The following is an 18,187-nucleotide window of genomic DNA, read 5'->3' as shown; positions in this document are numbered from 1 at the left end:
CTCTAAATAAGACCAATAATAACTTATAACCAACTCTCAATGAAAATAAACACCTATCGACCAAGAAAACAACCAAAAACCTACCTAACTCCCTTAAAGGAAATGGGGCATCATCCTCTTAAGGTTTCTTCTGGCTGATTTGGGATGAATAATACCTTTGTAGGGGCACAAATAGAACTGAGGGGAAATGGTTAAACAAGCTAGGAATAGCATTTGTGGTCCAGTGTCTAAATGTTGAGAAATTTCGGGCTGAATTAGAGTCCTGTGTAGGAGAGTCTGAAATGCTGGTCCAATTGGGATTGGAAGCTTTCTTTGAAGCTGTCCTGGGAGCCATCCTTTTCTGATGAGGAATAGCAACTGAAGCATTGGGTGCTGAAACATGAAAGATGCAGGCTGTCAGTATCCAGCATACCGAGAGGAATGAATCCTGTCAGGTCTGATTCGGCATCAATGTCCAGTTCTTTTGTTTTGAAAACATAATTTCTCACAAGCATTATAAAGCCCTAAAATTATAAACGTATAAGGTGTGCTTGATGCACAGAACAATTAAGGCTAGTTCTCTGCTCTTTGTATGAGCAGAAAAAGGACATCTGTAAATCTTAATTCATGCCATAGGAAGAATGGAATCTAATAATAAATCACAGGGATTCTGCAGCCAACAAGAGGACATGCATGGACATTCACGTCTCAGCCAATCTCAGAGCTATTTCCATGGAGTGGGTTAGCAGTATAAGTTACCTCCTTGTTCTGCAGTTTTAATCCTTCACATCCTAATTGCAGCCCCCTCCCTCATCCCCTACTGACCCCTCTCCCTCCCTCTTCTTCTGTCCCTCCCTCCCCTAGTTCTCAGAAAAGGAGCCCTTCTCCCCTAACATCTGACCTCAGCCTATCAAGTCTCACCTTTACTACCTGTATCCTATTCCTCTGTGGCCTGGCAAGGCTGCCCTGCTAGGGGAAAGTGATCAGAGTTGGTGAGGGGCAGAGTCCATGTCAGAAGTAGTCCTTACTCCCTGTATTGTGGGACCCACAAAGAGACTGTACTGACTGTCTACTACAACTGAGCAGAGGGTCTAGATCCACATATTACATGGTCCTTGGTTGGTGCATCAGTCTCTGTATTGTAGTGTGGTTATCTCATGTTATGTGGTTAGTATCTGCTTATAAGTGAGTATATGCCATGCGTGTCTTTCTGGGTCTAGGTTACCTCACTCAGGATGATCTTTTCTAGTTTTATCCATTTGCCTGCAAATTTCAAGATTTCCTTGTTTTCAATAGCTGAGTAGTATTCCATTGTGTAAATGTACCACAATTTCTTTATCTATTCTTCAGTTGAGGGATGTCTAGGTTGTTTCCAAAGTCTGGCAATTACAAATAAAGATGCTATGAACACAGTTGAACAAATGTCCTTGTTGTATGGTGGAGCATCTTTTGGGTGTATGCCCAGGAGTGGTATGGCTGAGTCTTGAGGTAGAATTATTCCCAGGATGGCAGCTAATGTTGATTGTGGCCAGTGTCAGGACTTATCTCTGCCTCTCTGCTCTGTGTCCCAGATCTGGTAAGCAGCAGACAGGCAGAGAGAGCCCAAAGCTGCACTGAGTGTCTCACAATCTTTCTCAAGATGGCTGCTAGTGTGGGTTGTCCCTGGAATTTTTCTGTGGCTTAGCTGGGTGGACAAGGGTCAGAGTCACCCATGGTCCACACCATGTGGATTCCTCTCACGTGAGAATCAGCAGCACTGGTGTTTTGTAGCTCTCAGTTTGGTCTTTAGGTTGCTGTGCAGGCCTGGTTGTCCTGCTGATCAGAAGTGGTGTGTAATCAGCGCCGCCATCTTGGATCTCCTCAGTAGTAGATATTCTACATTCTGATGTTCTTTGAGAAACTCTGAAATGGACTGGCTTGCTTTTGTATTTTTGAATATTTCTGTGATTATTCTCTTCAGTTGGGTTTTAGAAATGGAGAGTCCAAGTCAAAGGATGTTAAGGACATTGTTATACTTCCTTCCAGAAAATCAATCTGAGTTATGTTGTCTTCCCCTTTTAGTTTTTGAAGACAGACTCTCCTGTACCAGGGTGGCCTTCAACTACTGAGCTCATGTGAGCTTGAGCTCCTGATGCCCTGCCTCCACATTGCTGGTGTTTCAGTCTTGTGCCACCATGCCCAGCAGAAATTAAAACTAGTTTCAGCATTTGGTTCATCTTCTGGGCTTAGTGATGAGGCCTTAAATATTGCTGTCCTGAGGGAACATCACCAGGGTCCTGTTCGTGGTCTTTCTTTGTGTTCCCAGGCTTACCAACATAGTGAACCTCTATCAATGTCCTTAATTAAAAAGAGAAACACACACCTTTCCCCCTTTCATCAAAGCAAACCATATACTCTATTGTGCATGTGCCTGTTGCCTGAGGAAGACGAGAGAGAAGAAACCTAATGTAGTATCATAATGGAGATGACATGGGCTCTCTGATGAGAAGCCACAGGTTACAGCATTAAAGTTTAATCACCAGTGGGTATTTTTCCATGAAAATGTACTCTCAGTACTGTAGGGAGTGTTCAGTGCCTGAACATTACCAGCCTCAAGTTCTGCATGTGGATCTGTGTTAGTTGTATTCCAAGAGTGATTAATAAAGAGAGAAGTACCGAGATAGAAGCATAATTCTAATTCTTTCATCTTCAAGGGCTTAACTAGTCCCATTGGTTAGCAGACCCAGGCAGGCAACATGGGACACAGTACTACTCACTTCTCTTGGTGCTTTCAAAGGAGAAAGGCCCATTCATTGCTGACATTTGCTTCTGTTGAGTGATGGGTAATCATAGACAATTTTCCTTTTGTCATGTAGTTTTAGTAGCAATTTTTTTTGGTTTGTTTGTTTGTTATGTTTTATTTTTTTGAGACAGGGTTTCTCTGTGTAGCCTTGGCTGTCCTGGACTCATTTTGTAGACCAGGCTGGCCTTGAACTCACAAAGATCCGCCTCCCTATGCCTCCCAGGGCACTGAGATTACAGGAGTATACCACTGCTCCTGGCTCAAATTGTTTTAAAAGAAGGGTTTCATCAAAATTACTAGTTTATAACTTAATGCTCTATCATACTAGAAAACACATTTGGCAGTTACTAAACCTGCTTTGGGTTTGTTGCAAAAATAATGCATATTTTAAATTATTTTGTCTATGGCAGAATGCATCCTGTCAAGAAAAATCATGAATCTCATTTTTAAAAGATTTAAACATTTTTATTTACATGCATACACTTGTGTGTGTGTGTGTGTGTGTGTGAGAGAGAGAGAGAGAGAGAGAGAGAGAGAGAGAGAGAGAGACAGACAGACAGACAGACAGACAGACAGACAGACAGAGACAGAGAGACAGAGAGAGAGACAGAGAGAGAATGTGTGTATGTGTGTGTGTTTGTGTGTGTGTGTGTGTGTGTGTGTGTGTGTGTGTGTGTGTGTGTGTTTGCAGAGGCCTAACGAGGGCACGCAATCCCCTGGATTTGATTGTTATTGACCTGATGTGGCACACAGAAACAAACTTGGGCACTCTGCAATAGTTAGCTCTTAATCTCTGAGTCAGCTGTCTAGCCCTTCAGCAGGCTTTACTGTTAGCACCTTCGCTGTCTATACCTGTCCAAAACCCAAACCACACCAAACAGACTAAAGAGCGAACAAAACCCCTTTCACTTTTAATCAATATGCAGTACGAAACATTAATGTACACACACAGAAGCACACACACAGAAACACACACACACACACACACACACACACACACACACACACACACACACACACACACTACATAACAACTGACTCATGGTAATTGGCTGTTTTGTCACTCTACACATTTATTATTATCCTGAGTGTGGAGCAATAAAATCCTTTCTCTTAGTAATTTGATATATTTATTAATTCTTATCAACCATCACGCTCCCATGCTGTTTTAGAAAATTAAGAACACATTCCTGTCCCGTCTCATACCTAGAAGTGTTGACCACTTTCTTTCAATGCTTCTTTTCCGCCATACCCTTCGTGGCTCCAGTAACAGCTGTTCCACTCTCTGTTTCTTTGAGATAAACTTTTAGCTGTTGTAGATAAATGGTATTATATGGTGTTGGTCCCTCTATTACCAATTTTGCTCAATATCCTCCCGTTTCACCTACAGTGCTGCAAATGACAGAATTGCAGTGTTCCGTTTTGGTAGATGGTGTAGGGAGCCTCAGCTGTGCATCCGATCACCTCAGTCTCTTCAGAAGAGGAGAGAATTACCTTGCAACCAGCTTGGTCTCTGGCTTTGTCTATGAGCCATCTTCTTCATTGGTAATTGATGTAGGAGGGCCCAGCCCACTGCGAGGGGAGGGGGCCCCTTAGGCAGGTGGGTCTGGGCTATGAGAAAGCTAGGGGAGCAAGCCAGAGGGTGTGAGCCTATGGGCAGCTTTCCTCCATGCTTCCTGCGTCTGTCTCTGCACTGGTGCCAGGTCTTTGCTCTCTTCCTTGACTGACTGTGGCCTTGACCTGGGAGCTAAACAAACCCTGTCCTCCCCACGTTGCTTTTGATCATGGTGTTTATTGCAGCCACATAGAAGCAAACCGGGGGTAGGTTTTACACATATGCATGTCCAGCCATTTATCTACTACGAGGGCCTAGATTTTCCAATTTATTTGTACATAGTCTTTTAGTAATCTTTTTATTTCTTTGGTATCATCTGTGACTCTTTTTCATGTTTGATTTTCTTTATTGGAATCTTCTCCTTTTCCTATAAATAAATTTGTCAATTTAGCTTATCTTTAATTTTAGTAGTTTTTTATAGTTTTTGTATTTCTCAGGTCCTTTTTTTTTCTCTTTCTGTTCTGGCCTTTGTAATGTCTTTCTTTGTACAAACTTTAGATTTGGTTTGATTTGGCATTTCTTGTTTCTTCAGTTGGATCATTAGGTTATTTATTTAAAATCTTTCTAATTTTGAATTGAATTGTGTTTGTTTCACTATAACTGGATGTCCCAGCACTGGATGTCAAAATAGTTATAATTGTTGAATTTGTCCCTTGATCACTAAATTGTGACAGCATTTCTCCCCTCCCCCCAGCCCCAGCCTGCAATATTTAATTCAAAGTCAGGTTTCAGTAGTAGTCCCTGTTACTTTGGGCTTTTGTTTACATGATAGATCTTTTTCTGTTCTTTTACATCCAATCTCTGTGTACTTTTACTGGCAAACTGAGTTCCATACAGCATGTATCTGGAACTTATTAATTTTTCAATGTAGCCAATCTATAGTGGTTTTTAAAAAATTATTTGCATATGTGTTTGTCGCATGAGTATACCTGTTCATGTGTATGTGCATGTGCCTGCTAATGTATGTGTGTGTGCATAGTGTGGAGGCCAGAGGCTGACATCCAGTGCCTTCCTCATTACATCATCATCATCATCATCATCATCATCATTATTATTATTATTATTTTGAGACAGTGTCTCTCACTGAGCCTGGTGCTTCCTGATTTGGCTTAGTTTGGCTGGCCAGAAAGCTCCAATAATACACCGTCTCTATTTCCCCAGTGCACTCTCATGCTTGGCTTTTGACATGGATATTAAGGATCTGAACTCAGGTCATCTCCCTATCCCCAATCTATCTATGTCTTTTAATAGGGGACGATATTTCATTTGCATCTGAGGTTGTTTTTGATAAATGCACTGACCTATGCTTTTTATATTCTTTCTCAGATTGTTTTGCAAATTCCTTTCCTTTCTGTCCTGCTCATACGTGCGCCTATTTTCAGTGTTGGTGGAGCTTGGTTCTCTTAGTCTTCTGTCATCTCCTCTGTTGTTGGGTCTTCTACTCTGCGTGTTTTCACAATGGTAGTGAACATCCTTCATGTCTGTGTAGGACAACCTTGAGTGCTTCTTGTAAGGCCAGCCTGGCAGTGGCAACTCCCCTCAGTGTTTGTTTTGAGACACTTTACATTTCTGCCTGTGTCTCTGAAGTGAGCTTTGTTGTGTGTAACATGTTGAGTTCAACGGGGCTGTTTGGTTAGGGCTTTGCCTGTCTCATGTACTTCTCTCTTGGCTTGTAAAGTTTCTATGGAGAAGCCTCCTCTCAGATTAATGAAGTTCTCTTATGACTTCATGCTTTTCTTTTTGTTTTTAGAATCCTCTTGTACTTAAAAACTACATGTGTGTATGTGTGTAGGTGCATGCACGTGCATATGCACATCTGTGTAAAGGTTGGATGAGCTCAGTGTCATCCTCTGGGATGTTGTCCACTTCCTTTGAGGCAGACTCTCAATGGTTTGGAGCTTACCAATTGAGCTAGACTGGTTGTCCTAGCTGCTGAGGATCTCACTGGATCTTCATTGGATTTATCGATCCTTTAGCTCCAAGATTTCTAATTGAGTCTTTGTTATATTTATTTGAATAAAAATTGATCATTATTAAGTTGTTGTGTGCAATATTATGTATGCAATATTGTGTGTTGCATATTGTTTTGAAGGAGGTACACATTGTGGAGTATATTTTAATACAGCTTATTAACAAATATATTACCCCCTACAATTACTCTTTTTTACTTATTTTTGTCATTAGCATACGAAGTGTAGATTTCATTGTGGAATTTTTCTTCCTGACTGGTTCTTTCTTAGGTTAACTCTTTGCTGAATGCCATGTTCATATTATAAGCTACTTTTGTAGTTTCTTGAACTGTCTATATTTTGAATTGTTTTTCAGGCAGTTCTTCCATGTCTGTTGCTAGTAAGTCACTGTGTTCCTTTGAGATACCTATGTGCAGCACCTTTGTTGCTTTTCATTTTTGTGTCCTTATGTTAGCATTTTAACATCTGACCAGTTGCTTCTACCAGTTGTAAGCGGTCACTTTTGTGGTGGTAAGTCTCTCTCCTGATGATGTTTCCAAGGTGTTGACTGGACAGACTGCATTGGCTTTGGTTTTAGTTGGACACTTTAGGATGTTGTCTATGTGACTCCTTCAGCTCTTGTCAATATTGGTAACACCTGCAGGTGTCTCAGTGTCCAAGCCTGCCTGGCTTGTGGGATTTCATCACCAGCTGGGAAATGCCTCTCTCTCCGTTGGGATGGGTTATTGCCTACACTGAGTCGCTGGGTTTGGAGTGCCTACCAGTTTCTGCAGGCTGTGGGGATGTTGGCTTCTTCGTGGGGCCATGCATGTTGCTTCATTCGGTGTTGTCAGTATCTGAGGTCTTCCCTAAGATGTGAAGTCGTAGCTTAGTGAATAGTGAGTCAACACAGGCTTTTGGAATGACTCAAACACATGAAATTAGGTAGAACTCAACAAGGATGGAACTGCATTTGCCATGCTTAGTTATTTTCATTTCATGAGTGACCTGTTTTGTCTTCCCTTTTCGAAAATTGCAATGAAATGATGTGTGTGGACTTCAGTTCTGTATTTGGAGGTGGAGGAGTGTGAATGTCATATGTCTTACCTTCTGCGTACTGAAATCCTGGCATGTTAGAAGCACTCAATAAACGTGTAAACTGAGAAGTCTGGGTGTGCTCTAATGAGGACAAAAGTTGCAACGACACTTTTAATTATAAAATTTAGGTAGGCCAGTAACATAGAAACGGTAAATAGTGAACAGATATTTTTCTGTCTGAGATAGTTTTTAATTACTTAATTTACTCTTACATGCATGAGAAATTTGCCTGCACTTACGTCTGAGTACTATACACATGCCTGGTACCCACAGTGGCTGGAAGAGGGCGTTGATCCTGGGGAATTAGAGTGACAAATGGTTGTGAGCTGCCATATACGTGCTGGGGATCAATCCTGGGTCCTCTGCAGTGCTCTTAACTGCTGAGCCATCTCTTGAACATCTGTCTGAGACATTTTTAATTGTAAAAGTTTAGGATAATTTTGCTGTTTTCTTTGGAAAAGTTTAAGCATTAAACAATTTTCAATTTCAGAATGTACATAAGAGGTTTTATTAATTTTTAATTAGCCATGTAACCTAGTGTTACACCATCACCAGGGAAGTGGTTCACTTGAAGAAGAACTGTGGCAGGTAAAAGCTAACTCGGTCTTAGTTATTTTACATATGTGATCTGTAATAAGAAAAAAATGAAGGTTTGATTAGGAGAGATAAATGTCCATGTTTTAGTTTAGAAACATGTGTGTGTTGAGCTAAAAGGCCATGTTTCTAAGAAATGGCTGCTTTATTACTCTGAGGAAACTACTCTGCTTGAACACTCACTCCTTTTGGATTTTACTGTGCCAGTTCTGTGTGTGTGCGCGTGCGTGCGCGTGCGCACGCACACATGCATGTGTAGTACTGTATGCGTATGTATGTTTGTGCTGTTACTCTTGCATGTGTCATAAGACTTAAACCTGTTTCTCTGGAGCCTGCTATAAATATTGTAGAAATGATAATATTATGATATTTAACATGCCACTTCCTTTCAGCATGCTTTTCATTTTTACTTCTTAAGAACTAGGAAAATGACTCACAACTTGTGTGATTTTTTTTTTTTAGTAAATAGAGAAAGACAGTTGAGATGTGAAGCTTCTCAAGTCAGCTGGGAGGTCAAAATGGCTGCTGTCGCAGTCCAGGGCTTCCTTAGTTTGAAATGTCTGGTTTAAATGTTTGATGGTCATCTTATACATTTAAGTGGTTTTTAATGTCATTAAAATAGCAACTAATTAATACATCGATGCAATTTATAAAAATGAACCAAATGCCATAAATTTTTCTGCTGCTCTATTTATTTATAACCGTGTGTGCTGATAATGTGTGCTTGTATTTGGAAAGCATTTCAGTAAATGTTTGCTATTTGCGCATTGTGGACAGCTACAATCTTGTACCACTATTCAGTAGGCGAAGCCATCAAAGCAATTAGTTTAAAAGTACTTCTCCATTTATCAAGTCATGTAAGCTGTTTGAAGACTGTGGGCAAGATTGCTTGTGGATTATGTTAGGACGAGTTCTATAGAAACAAAACCAAGGAGGGTTCCTAGAACCACAGAACTATTAGCCGGTCGGTGTTCCAGGAAGGCTTGTGAGGGCCGCAGAACAGAGGAGGGGAAAACACCTAGGCAGGAGGGCATCATGGTGGAGGCTGGTTCTGATGTGCACTGAGCAAGACTAGTGCCACAGTCGACCCCTTGGAGGGATCTGACTGGGCTAACCTTGTTGCCCTATGACTATCATTCATCTAGTATTTGTGGTTGGCCTTGGAAACTGTGTGGAAGGGGAGCCTCAGAGGGATGTGCTTCTGCTGTGGCCCAGGAACGTTTTCCACAGAAGAGAAGGGTCTCAGAAAGTCACCAGCCAAGACTCCTGGCATCTTGGCGGTGGGGATCCCCCTCTAAGCAAATAATAGTTTAAAAGGACAAAAACTCAGTAGGCCCATGCTCTGTCCCTTTCCCCTCCAAACAATACCCCACACAGCCACAAATACGAAAAAGATGGAAATTCAACTGTGTTCAAGGCCCTTTGATTTTAAAAATAGTTTAAACCATTAACAAGGACATGGTCTTTAGTTCTGTCCCTCTACTGCTTGTGGGATGATATTGAAGAATTCTCCATTAACTGCTGTTAAAATGCATCCACATGACTGTGAATGAAAATGGTCCTTGAGAGAGGACCTGAGACATTGTCCTTGACAACCCGAGGGCATTTTTAAATGCTAAATGCACATAGGCAAGCTTTTCTCCTAGGTTAATTTTACCACTTGAAATGTTTTATTTGCAGAAGCCTTTGGCTCTCTGCACATGCAGAACTCATCCAGTTGGAACCAAAACACTCGGTGTATTCATGAATGAATTCATTTTAACATTTCCCGTGTATTAGATTATTATGACATATTGAGCACTTTCCTTTTGGTAGACCATCTTCTACCCTCTCTCTCTTCCTTTTATATAGTAGGTATGGAGGTTTTTCCCTTTTTAATTTTTTTTTCTCATACTCCTTATCAGTACATTGAAAGAACTAGGCAAGAAATAGGCAGCCTTGTATGACGCTGGTGGAATTCCCATTAGTTTTCCTGACTTAAAGGGTGGGTTATTTTGTTAAGATGTCAAATGCTGCCAGGCATGGTGGTGCATGCGTTTAATCCCAGCACTTGGGAGGCAGAGGCAGGTGTGTAAGTTCGAAGCCAGCCTGGTCTACAAAGCTACTCCAAAAGCTACCCAAAGCTACACAGAGAAACCTTGTCTTGAAGAACCAAAAAAAAAAAAAAAAAAAAAAAAAAAAAAAAAAAAAAAAAGGTGTTAAATGTTTTTCAGAGACAAAAAGATACCTGGAAAAAAGTTGAATTGCATAACTTAACGTGTAAGATCATTGATGTAGTAGGAATAAACAATGGCAATCCACCTTGGATCAAAGAAATATTCGTTGCTATTAATACTTCCTCTGATTGCATCTGTATTTGATTATTCTAATTTGCTTAGCAGGAATAATAATAACATGCAAATAAAATCAGAATATAAAGAGGCATTAATTAAGTTGGGAGTTCAAACTGACAATGCAGCTTTTTTCACTTTGCACAGGACTTTGTTAATACTGTATGCAGAACGTGAGTCATACCATGGCTGCGAGTGGTGGGAAGGGACTAGGTGTGCTGGGGCAAGGCAAACAGGTGACTAGGGAAACTTGCAGGATCGTGTTTACAAGTGATGCCTTTGTAAGGTGCTTCCTCCAAGCCTCATGACTAGGATTCCAACCCCTGAAACCTACATGGTAGAAGTAGAGAGCCAGCTTCTGTAAGATGTCCTACGACCTCCTGTGTGTGCATGTACACACACACACACACACACACACACACACACACACACACACACTGAAAACCCAAGTTATTTATTTACTCATCAGACATGTAGCAGCCCTGTTTATTGTTGTATTACCAATATGTAGCATTATCCACGAGGCAAAGAGAATAAAGCAAAAGATTATTTGACTTGCCTTGGAGCTCAAACCTCAAATATAAAGCTTCTCTCAATCTGTCTTTATTTTTCTTTATATAAAACGTGCATCTGTTTTCAGTTGTGTTTTTCTTCAGTGTAGCAATGGGAACTTCGTTGAACAAGGAAATTTTATTTTTAATCTTTATCCCTTATGACTATTTTCCAGTGTTTATCTATTCCAGTCACTAGTGACGGCTTTTAAAATGTTGCTATAGGCAAGATAGAAAATCATGTCTCACCAGCATCCTTAAATTATTCCTGGAACTCTGGCAAGATCAAACCAAGGACTGAAAGAACCCACTGGACACAGGCTTAGAACTTCTCAGGAACAAGCACTCAGTGGCTAACATTAAGGGAAAAAAATGCCTCAGTTGAATGTTGGTGCATTCCCATGGCCTCTGCTCCCAGGATGACGCTAGGGGTGGGCGTGGGCGTGGTGTCTTGAGACCAGCTTGAACAACATAGTAAGTCCTTGTCTCCAAAAAACACACATCTTCTGAGATGATCGTCACTGGCTACCAGCTTGGACAGTTTGAAGTCCCTTAAATTTTCCATGATCTTTCACCTAAGTGTGTGACATTTTTATTGCTTCCAGAAACTTCCAGCTAAGTGAAGAAGAGCAGTGGATTTACCAGGCTGTCTTGGATCAGTATCCTGGAAATCTCCTTGGCAGGAGGACTCTGTACTTGGACATGTTGCAAAGATATTTTCCTCACAAATCTAGGCATCATTTGGTGAGTGCATCCCAATGATGAATATGCATATCCTACACGCCCGTGAATTGCAGTGTTTAGTGGTCCATAATTCGTAAGACAAATATATGTCTATTATAAGTAACTGAAAAATCCCTCACTGCAGAAGATACTGTTACAGATTGCAAACCTGTGAGGGTTGTTTTTGAAGTCTGTAAAGTCTGGAGGAAGTCCAGGGTGGGTCTGTGTCCACCTGCCTGGAGACGTTCACCATGCTTTCCCAGATGCAGAGCAGCGGTTGTATCCCTGAAGGTCACACCATCACTTACCTGCCTGCTATGGAGGTTCTGCCATATCTGGCTCTTGCCTGAACCTGGAATGCCTGCCTTCTCCCCATAGGGCTAGCCCCACTTCAGTCCTAGGCCTGGGGAAACCAGCGTTTACTCTGGGCTGTGTCATTAGCCTCCACCACCACAGCTCTGCCCGATTCCCACATGGTCCCAAACACAAACTCCACTTCAGGGACCAAAGACAACTGACAGTTACCTGAGAGGAAGCTGGGAAACAATGATTTCATTCTGTGGAGGGCAAGACTACAGTAGCAAGGGTCTAGAAGTTACCATGGTACCAATTAGTTCAACAGTAACTCACCTTATAACGCACATGTAACAAACAAGCACGGATTTAACTTTGTTTGTTTGTTTTCGAGACACGGTTTCTCTGTGTAGCCTTGGCTGTCCTGGACTCCTCTTGTAGACCAGGCTGGCCTCGAACTCCCAGGGATCTGCCTGCCTCTGCCTCCCGAGTGCTGGGATTATAGGTGGGTGCCACCACGCCTGGCCAGTGTGGTTCAAATGAGCTATGCTATGAGATATCACGTGCTGGACCTCTGCAACGACTTCCAATTAAGGAGTGAAATGACTCTGTCAGTCCAGTGAAAGTCCATTAGTACAGTGACAGTGCTTGAAACCATTGCTATCATTAATGTCTGGTGAAGAAATGGAAGTAAAAGCCACACAGCTGGTGTGGCTGTCCTCTCCTGTCCTTCTTATTCCGCCCCATTCTGCTTTCCACCCCCATGTAGTAAATATTTAATTCTGGTCTTTAAGTAACTCATTAGAGATCTTTAAGAATTCTTAATTAATCAAATTAGAGGTTTCTTTTTATTCCCAATTAGTTCTGTTTGCCTGTGTAACTAGCCCTCAAGTGTAACTTTGTAGATTTTTATATTTTATTACTATTGATGTGATAAAGATTTTTCCATTTACTTTCCACATTAATTTGGTTGCTATACATTACTGCACGGTCTGTGCTTCCTTTCCTTGATGTTTGACAGATGTTAGTGTATATTTAGCCTCATAGAACAAAGCTAAGAAGTTTACAGAATGTTTTTTCTCTCTGGTTAAGGTGAGACCTTGGCCTGGGTTAGCACGATCCTAATTAATTTCACCTAAAGTCCTGCTTTCTGTCGGCCATTTCTTGTCCTGCTTCCTTTCTAATGCCTAGCCACTTAGGGATCAAATAATATGTCAGACTCACAGGTGTGGGCTGCACTAGAGTAGTAAAGACTCACTTCTGGCAGTCCCTGTTATTTCCGTCACCCGCAGGGATTTCAGACATCCTAGGCTCCCTCTGCGCCTGCACCGCCACCTCTGTGCTCCCCAGCGTTACTGTTCACCACTGGAAAAATGGTGCCTGCTGCTAGTGTGAGAACCCATGTCCCTCAGGGGCGGACAGGGTGGGGGTGGGGTGGGTGGGGAGGGAGGCCAGAAGGGTGTCATCACCAGAATTACTTTTAAGCACCCTAACAGCTGGGCGTTTTAGTGATTAAAAGCAACTATGACTTTCCAAGATTATTGTGACATTCAAAAAGAATTTTAGTGTGGCTGGAGAGATGGCTCAGTCGTTAAGAGCACTGGTTGCTCTTCCAGAGGACTCAGGTTCAATTCCCAGTGCCAGTATGGCCACTCACAACTGTCTGTAACCCTAGTTCCAGGGGATCTGACGCCCTCACACAAACATGCATGCAGGCAAAACACCAATGCACACAAAATAAAAATAAGTGAACAAAAAATTCTTTTAGCAAAGTATGTTGCTTAGCTGAAACAATGTAATCATTTAAAATACAGAAAAGGACTTAAAAGTGGGATATTTAAAATTACATATGAGGACAGATGGATTTTTGTTGAAGCATTGCCATTTAGAATTAGCCACTGCAGGGACCACCTGGCCTGCTTCCATGCTACCCGAGGGGACAGAGGATTTAGAAAATCAAGTGACATCAGAAGTTGCCAGTTAGGCAAGTCTCTGAAAATTGGAGCTTGTGTCTCGTTTCTGGCCGTGGTGAGGATGTTTGTTCCCAGTTGTTCAAATTCATTGCTTGTAATGGATTTTTTTTTCTTTTTGAGACAGGGTTTCTCTGTGTAGCCTTGGTTATACTGGAACTCTCTTTGTACACCAGGCTGGCCTTGAACTCACAAAGATCCGCCTGCCTCTGCCTCCCAAGTGCTGGGATTACAGGTGCGCGCCACCACGCCCAGTGGTTGTAATGGATTTTATCCACTTCATAACCATGACATAAGCTACAGGTCATTTCAGAATGATGAGCCACTGGACTGTCACCTGTTACTTTTGCAGGTAGCGCACGAGAAATACTGTGACCAGTATCACTTTGCTAGAGAGCAGAGAAGAGTCCTGCTGGACAGTTGGGACAGGAACAGGAAGGACTTTGTACAGAAAGCCACACTGACCCTCCTTGAGGCCTGTGCAGCCCATGAAATGGAGAACGTGGTGGCCAAGGACAGGAAGCGGCAACAGGAACTGTGTGCTGACCTGAAAGCCAGGGTAAGATGCTGCTGCAGCGGGGGCTTTGTTATGAGGGTGTGCGTTAAGGGTCCACCTATGCCAGGCTATGATGGTGCACACCTTTTATTCCAGCACTCGGGGACACAGAGGCAGGTGGATTTCTGAGTTCAAGGCCAGCCTGGTCTGCAGAGTGAGTTCCAAGGCAGCCAGGGTTACACGGAGAAACCCTCTCTTGAAAACCAAAAACCCAAAATCAAAATAACAAACAAACAACTTGTGTTCAAATTCTATCTGAGGTTCAGTTTCTCTGAACAGCCCATCTTCATGAAAACTGTTGGTCTGAACTGTAAGATTTTGCAATTCATCCAGTTTGAAAAAAAAAAAAAGTCCGAAATCAGCAATTTCATAAAGCTCAACCTGTTACCGGAACAGGATGTTAGTATTGAAATTTTGGTGGTGATATCTAAGACCTGACATAAGTGCCACACAACAGGCATGGCTAGATGGAACTGTCTGATGCTGAGCCAGACTCCATTCACGTGGAAGGGCTGAAAAGGCCAAGAAGAGAAAGAAGACTTGTGGAGTGCGTGGGAGCAAGCTTGCCAGCCTTTGTGGCCCTCAGCAAGGTGTGGGGGTGCAGATGGGGCTTTGCTCCTCCTCTGAACCAGAGAGGGGGCTTCAGCATGCGAGAAGAGCTTTCGGTTGAAAGGCTGGAGTGTGGGTGTCTGCCACACGCAGGCAAACGCAGAGGTGCCAAGTGACGACTGAAGGTATGCGTTGCTGCTGCACTCAGGTAACTGCACTTCCCTCCCTTGGCACAGAGGCCATTAAGCGAATCGTGTTTGGGTGTAACCTTCTTGGGTTCCTGCTAAGTGATATAGGCACAACAAGAAAGTTTATTTTCTTCATAGGAAAAAAAAACCCTGGCAGACATTATGGTATAGTGATTAATATATCTAAAAGCAAAGGCCTGTTTGGAAACAGTAGAGGAAACATGCTTGACCAGCATTTTTTTTAGAAGCAGAAAGTTGTTTTTTTTTTTTTACACAGCCTAAGTTTGGAACCTAAAAAAGTAAATGTTGGATCTAGGCTGATGTACCCCAGCCTACAGAGCTGGCATGTGTTTCTCATTCTTGGAGGCTGAGAGGGAACACAGGGAACACAGGGTCAGGGTCATGGTCATGGTCATGGTCAGGGTCAGGGTCAGGGTCAGGGTCCGGGGAAGTCCTTGTACTTGTAGCCTGCCTCTGTTCACTTTTCCAGCATAGCCATTAGCCCTTGAATTGTGCGGTGTGCAGTGTGTGCAGCCAGGCACTTAAGTGAGCTATAGAATGAAAATTGCTTATTACACCCGGCGTAAACACTGAGCTAAGATATACTGCATAGAAAACCAATTCCTGAGGCTCAGGGCTTGCTCCCGGCTCCCCTCACCCTAGCCACCCTTCTGAGTTCATCCCTGTGATGTGTTCTGTCTGCTACAAGCAGCATGCACATCAGATCACTGGATACGTAGCTTTTACGCCTCTATTGCTCATCATATCTGCTTGAACCTTGTTTCCTGTTGAAATAATTCATTGTTTGTAGTATTGTATTGTATTTCATTGAATAGAAATACAATTTATTTATATGGTGTCCTGATTTTTTTCTTTTTTTTTCCTTTTTTTTCTTTTTTCTTTTTGCTATTCTGAACATAAGTGGACATGCCTTCCCGCACCGACATGCTGATTTCTGTTGGGTCCTTAGGAGCAGGATGGGTAGTAGATCATAAGGTCTGTGGATGGAGCTTGAGTAAATCATGATAAAATGGTTTCCCAAAGTGACTATGCAGATTTTCAGCCAACATCCTTCACATCCCATTTTCAGTAACATTGCCTTGGCCGATCTCTGCTTGAGTCTGGTGACTAAGGAGTGGCGCTGCTCTGTGGGGTTCACTTGCATTTAAAGTAAAGGCTGAGCATCTTTTCATATACTCATCATCCAGCCCGCGAACCTTCCCCTCAAGTCTTGCCCATTTCTCTTATGGGTTCCCTGCTTTTTCTGTCCCTCATTGTATGTTGTTTACACATTCTATACAAGTTCTCTTTCTTTTTGTTTTCTCTCAAGTGGTTGCTCTCTATATTTTTAGCAATGTCCTTAATGAGAAAACTTTTTAAAAAATTCTTTTCTCATCTATTACATCCTGACTACAAATCCCCTTCCCTCCTACCCACCAGCTCTACCCCTCTCCTAACCTCAGAGAGGAACAAGCCTCCCAGGGACATCAAACAAACACTGCATAACAATCTACAATAAGAACAGGCACGTAGCATCACATCAAGGCTGGGCAAGGCAACTCAGTAGCAGGGACATGGTCCCACAGGTGGGCAAAAGAGTCAGTCATAACAGAGGATCAAAGTTCAGTCCCCTACAAGTGCTGCAAGTTTCCATGAGTCCCAGTCAGTTGGTTCTGTGTTCACCTGGTGGATCCCTGGCCCCTCTGGTTTCTCCAATCCTTCCTCCCTCTCCTCCACAGGACTCCCCTAGCTCCCCTTAATGTACTCAGCAACCACTCCCATCAGTTGTCTCTTTGATGATTTGGCTAGGCTCTGGTCTGAGCACACTCTGCAGGCAGGATGATCTATGGGTTGGAAAGTTTGTAGTTGGGTTGGTGTCCCAATCTCTCCACTTGAGGCCTTGCCTGGTTACAGAAGATGGCCAGTTCAGTCAGTCCCCATGTCCCCCTTACTAGGAGTCTTTGCTAGGATTACTTTCATAGATTCCATTGCTCCAGGCTTCCACCTTGTCCTCCCAAAATGTCCCCCAACTCCAGTAGTTTCTCTCAGTATTTTCTCCTTTCCTCCTCCCAATCCATCCTTTCTGTTCCCAACCCAACCTGTCCCCAGTGAAATCTGTTCTATTTCCTCTTCTCTGGGAGATCCCTGGTTGCCCCACTTAAGCCCTCCTTCTTACTTAGCCTCTCTGGGTCCATTGTCTGTAGCATGATTGTCTTTTACTTTACAGCTAATAGCCACTTATAAGTGAGTATGTACCATGTGTGTCTTTCTGCATCTAGGTTACCTCACTCAGGGTGATTTTTTTCCCTAGTTCCATCCATTTGCCAGCAAATTTCAAGATTTTCTTGTTTTTTAGTAGCTGAATAGTATTACATTATGTAAATGTACCACAGTTTCTTTATCCATTCTTCAGTTGTTTTCAGTTTCTGGTTATTATGAATAGAGCTGCAATGAACACAGTTGAGCACATGTCCTTGTGATAGGATGGGGTGTCCTTTGGGTGTACGCCCAGGAGGTAAATAGCTGGAGCTTGAGGTAGATTGATTCCCAATTTTCTAAGAAAGTGCCATACTGATTTCCAAAGTGGCTGTACAAGTTTGCACTCCTACCATCAGTGGAGAGGAGTGTTACCCTGGCTTCACATCCTCACCAGCATGTGCTGTCACTTGTGTTTTTGATATTAAGCATTTTGACAGGTGTGAGATGGAATTTCAGAGTTGTTTTTTATTTATGTTTCTCTGATGACAAAGGATGTTGAACATTTCTTTAAGTGTTTCTTGGCCATTTGAGATTCCTCTTGAGAATTCTCTGTTTACATCAGTATCCCATTTTTTAATTGGATTGTTTAGCTTGTTGATGCCTAGTTTCTTGAGTTCTTTACATATTTTGGATATCTGCCCTTTATCAGATATATGAAGTTGGTGAAGATCTTTTCCCATTCTGTGGCATGCCATTCTGTTCTACTAACAGTGTCCTTTGCCTTAGAGAAGCTTTTCAGTTTCATAAGGT

General features: G+C 42.4%; 1 protein-coding gene across 2 annotated transcripts in view; it reads left to right on the top strand.

Moving 5' to 3' along the window:
* Positions 1-18,187, top strand: part of CCDC148 (coiled-coil domain containing 148) — a 281,360-nt gene that overhangs the window by 113,604 nt on the left and 149,569 nt on the right. For both annotated transcript variants that reach the window (XM_084799663.1, XM_084799664.1), the window contains exons 12-13: positions 11,504-11,642; positions 14,238-14,444. In XM_084799663.1, coding sequence (XP_084655789.1) covers positions 11,504-11,642; positions 14,238-14,444 — 346 coding nt within the window. The remainder of the gene's footprint in view (positions 1-11,503; positions 11,643-14,237; positions 14,445-18,187) is intronic.

This window comes from Acomys minous (genome assembly GCF_964271855.1).
Source record: "Acomys minous genome assembly, chromosome: 10".
NCBI classification, from domain to species: Eukaryota; Metazoa; Chordata; class Mammalia; order Rodentia; family Muridae; genus Acomys; species Acomys minous.
The sequence above is the reverse complement of the archived record's forward strand: the minus strand, read 5'-3'. Positions and strand labels throughout refer to the sequence as shown.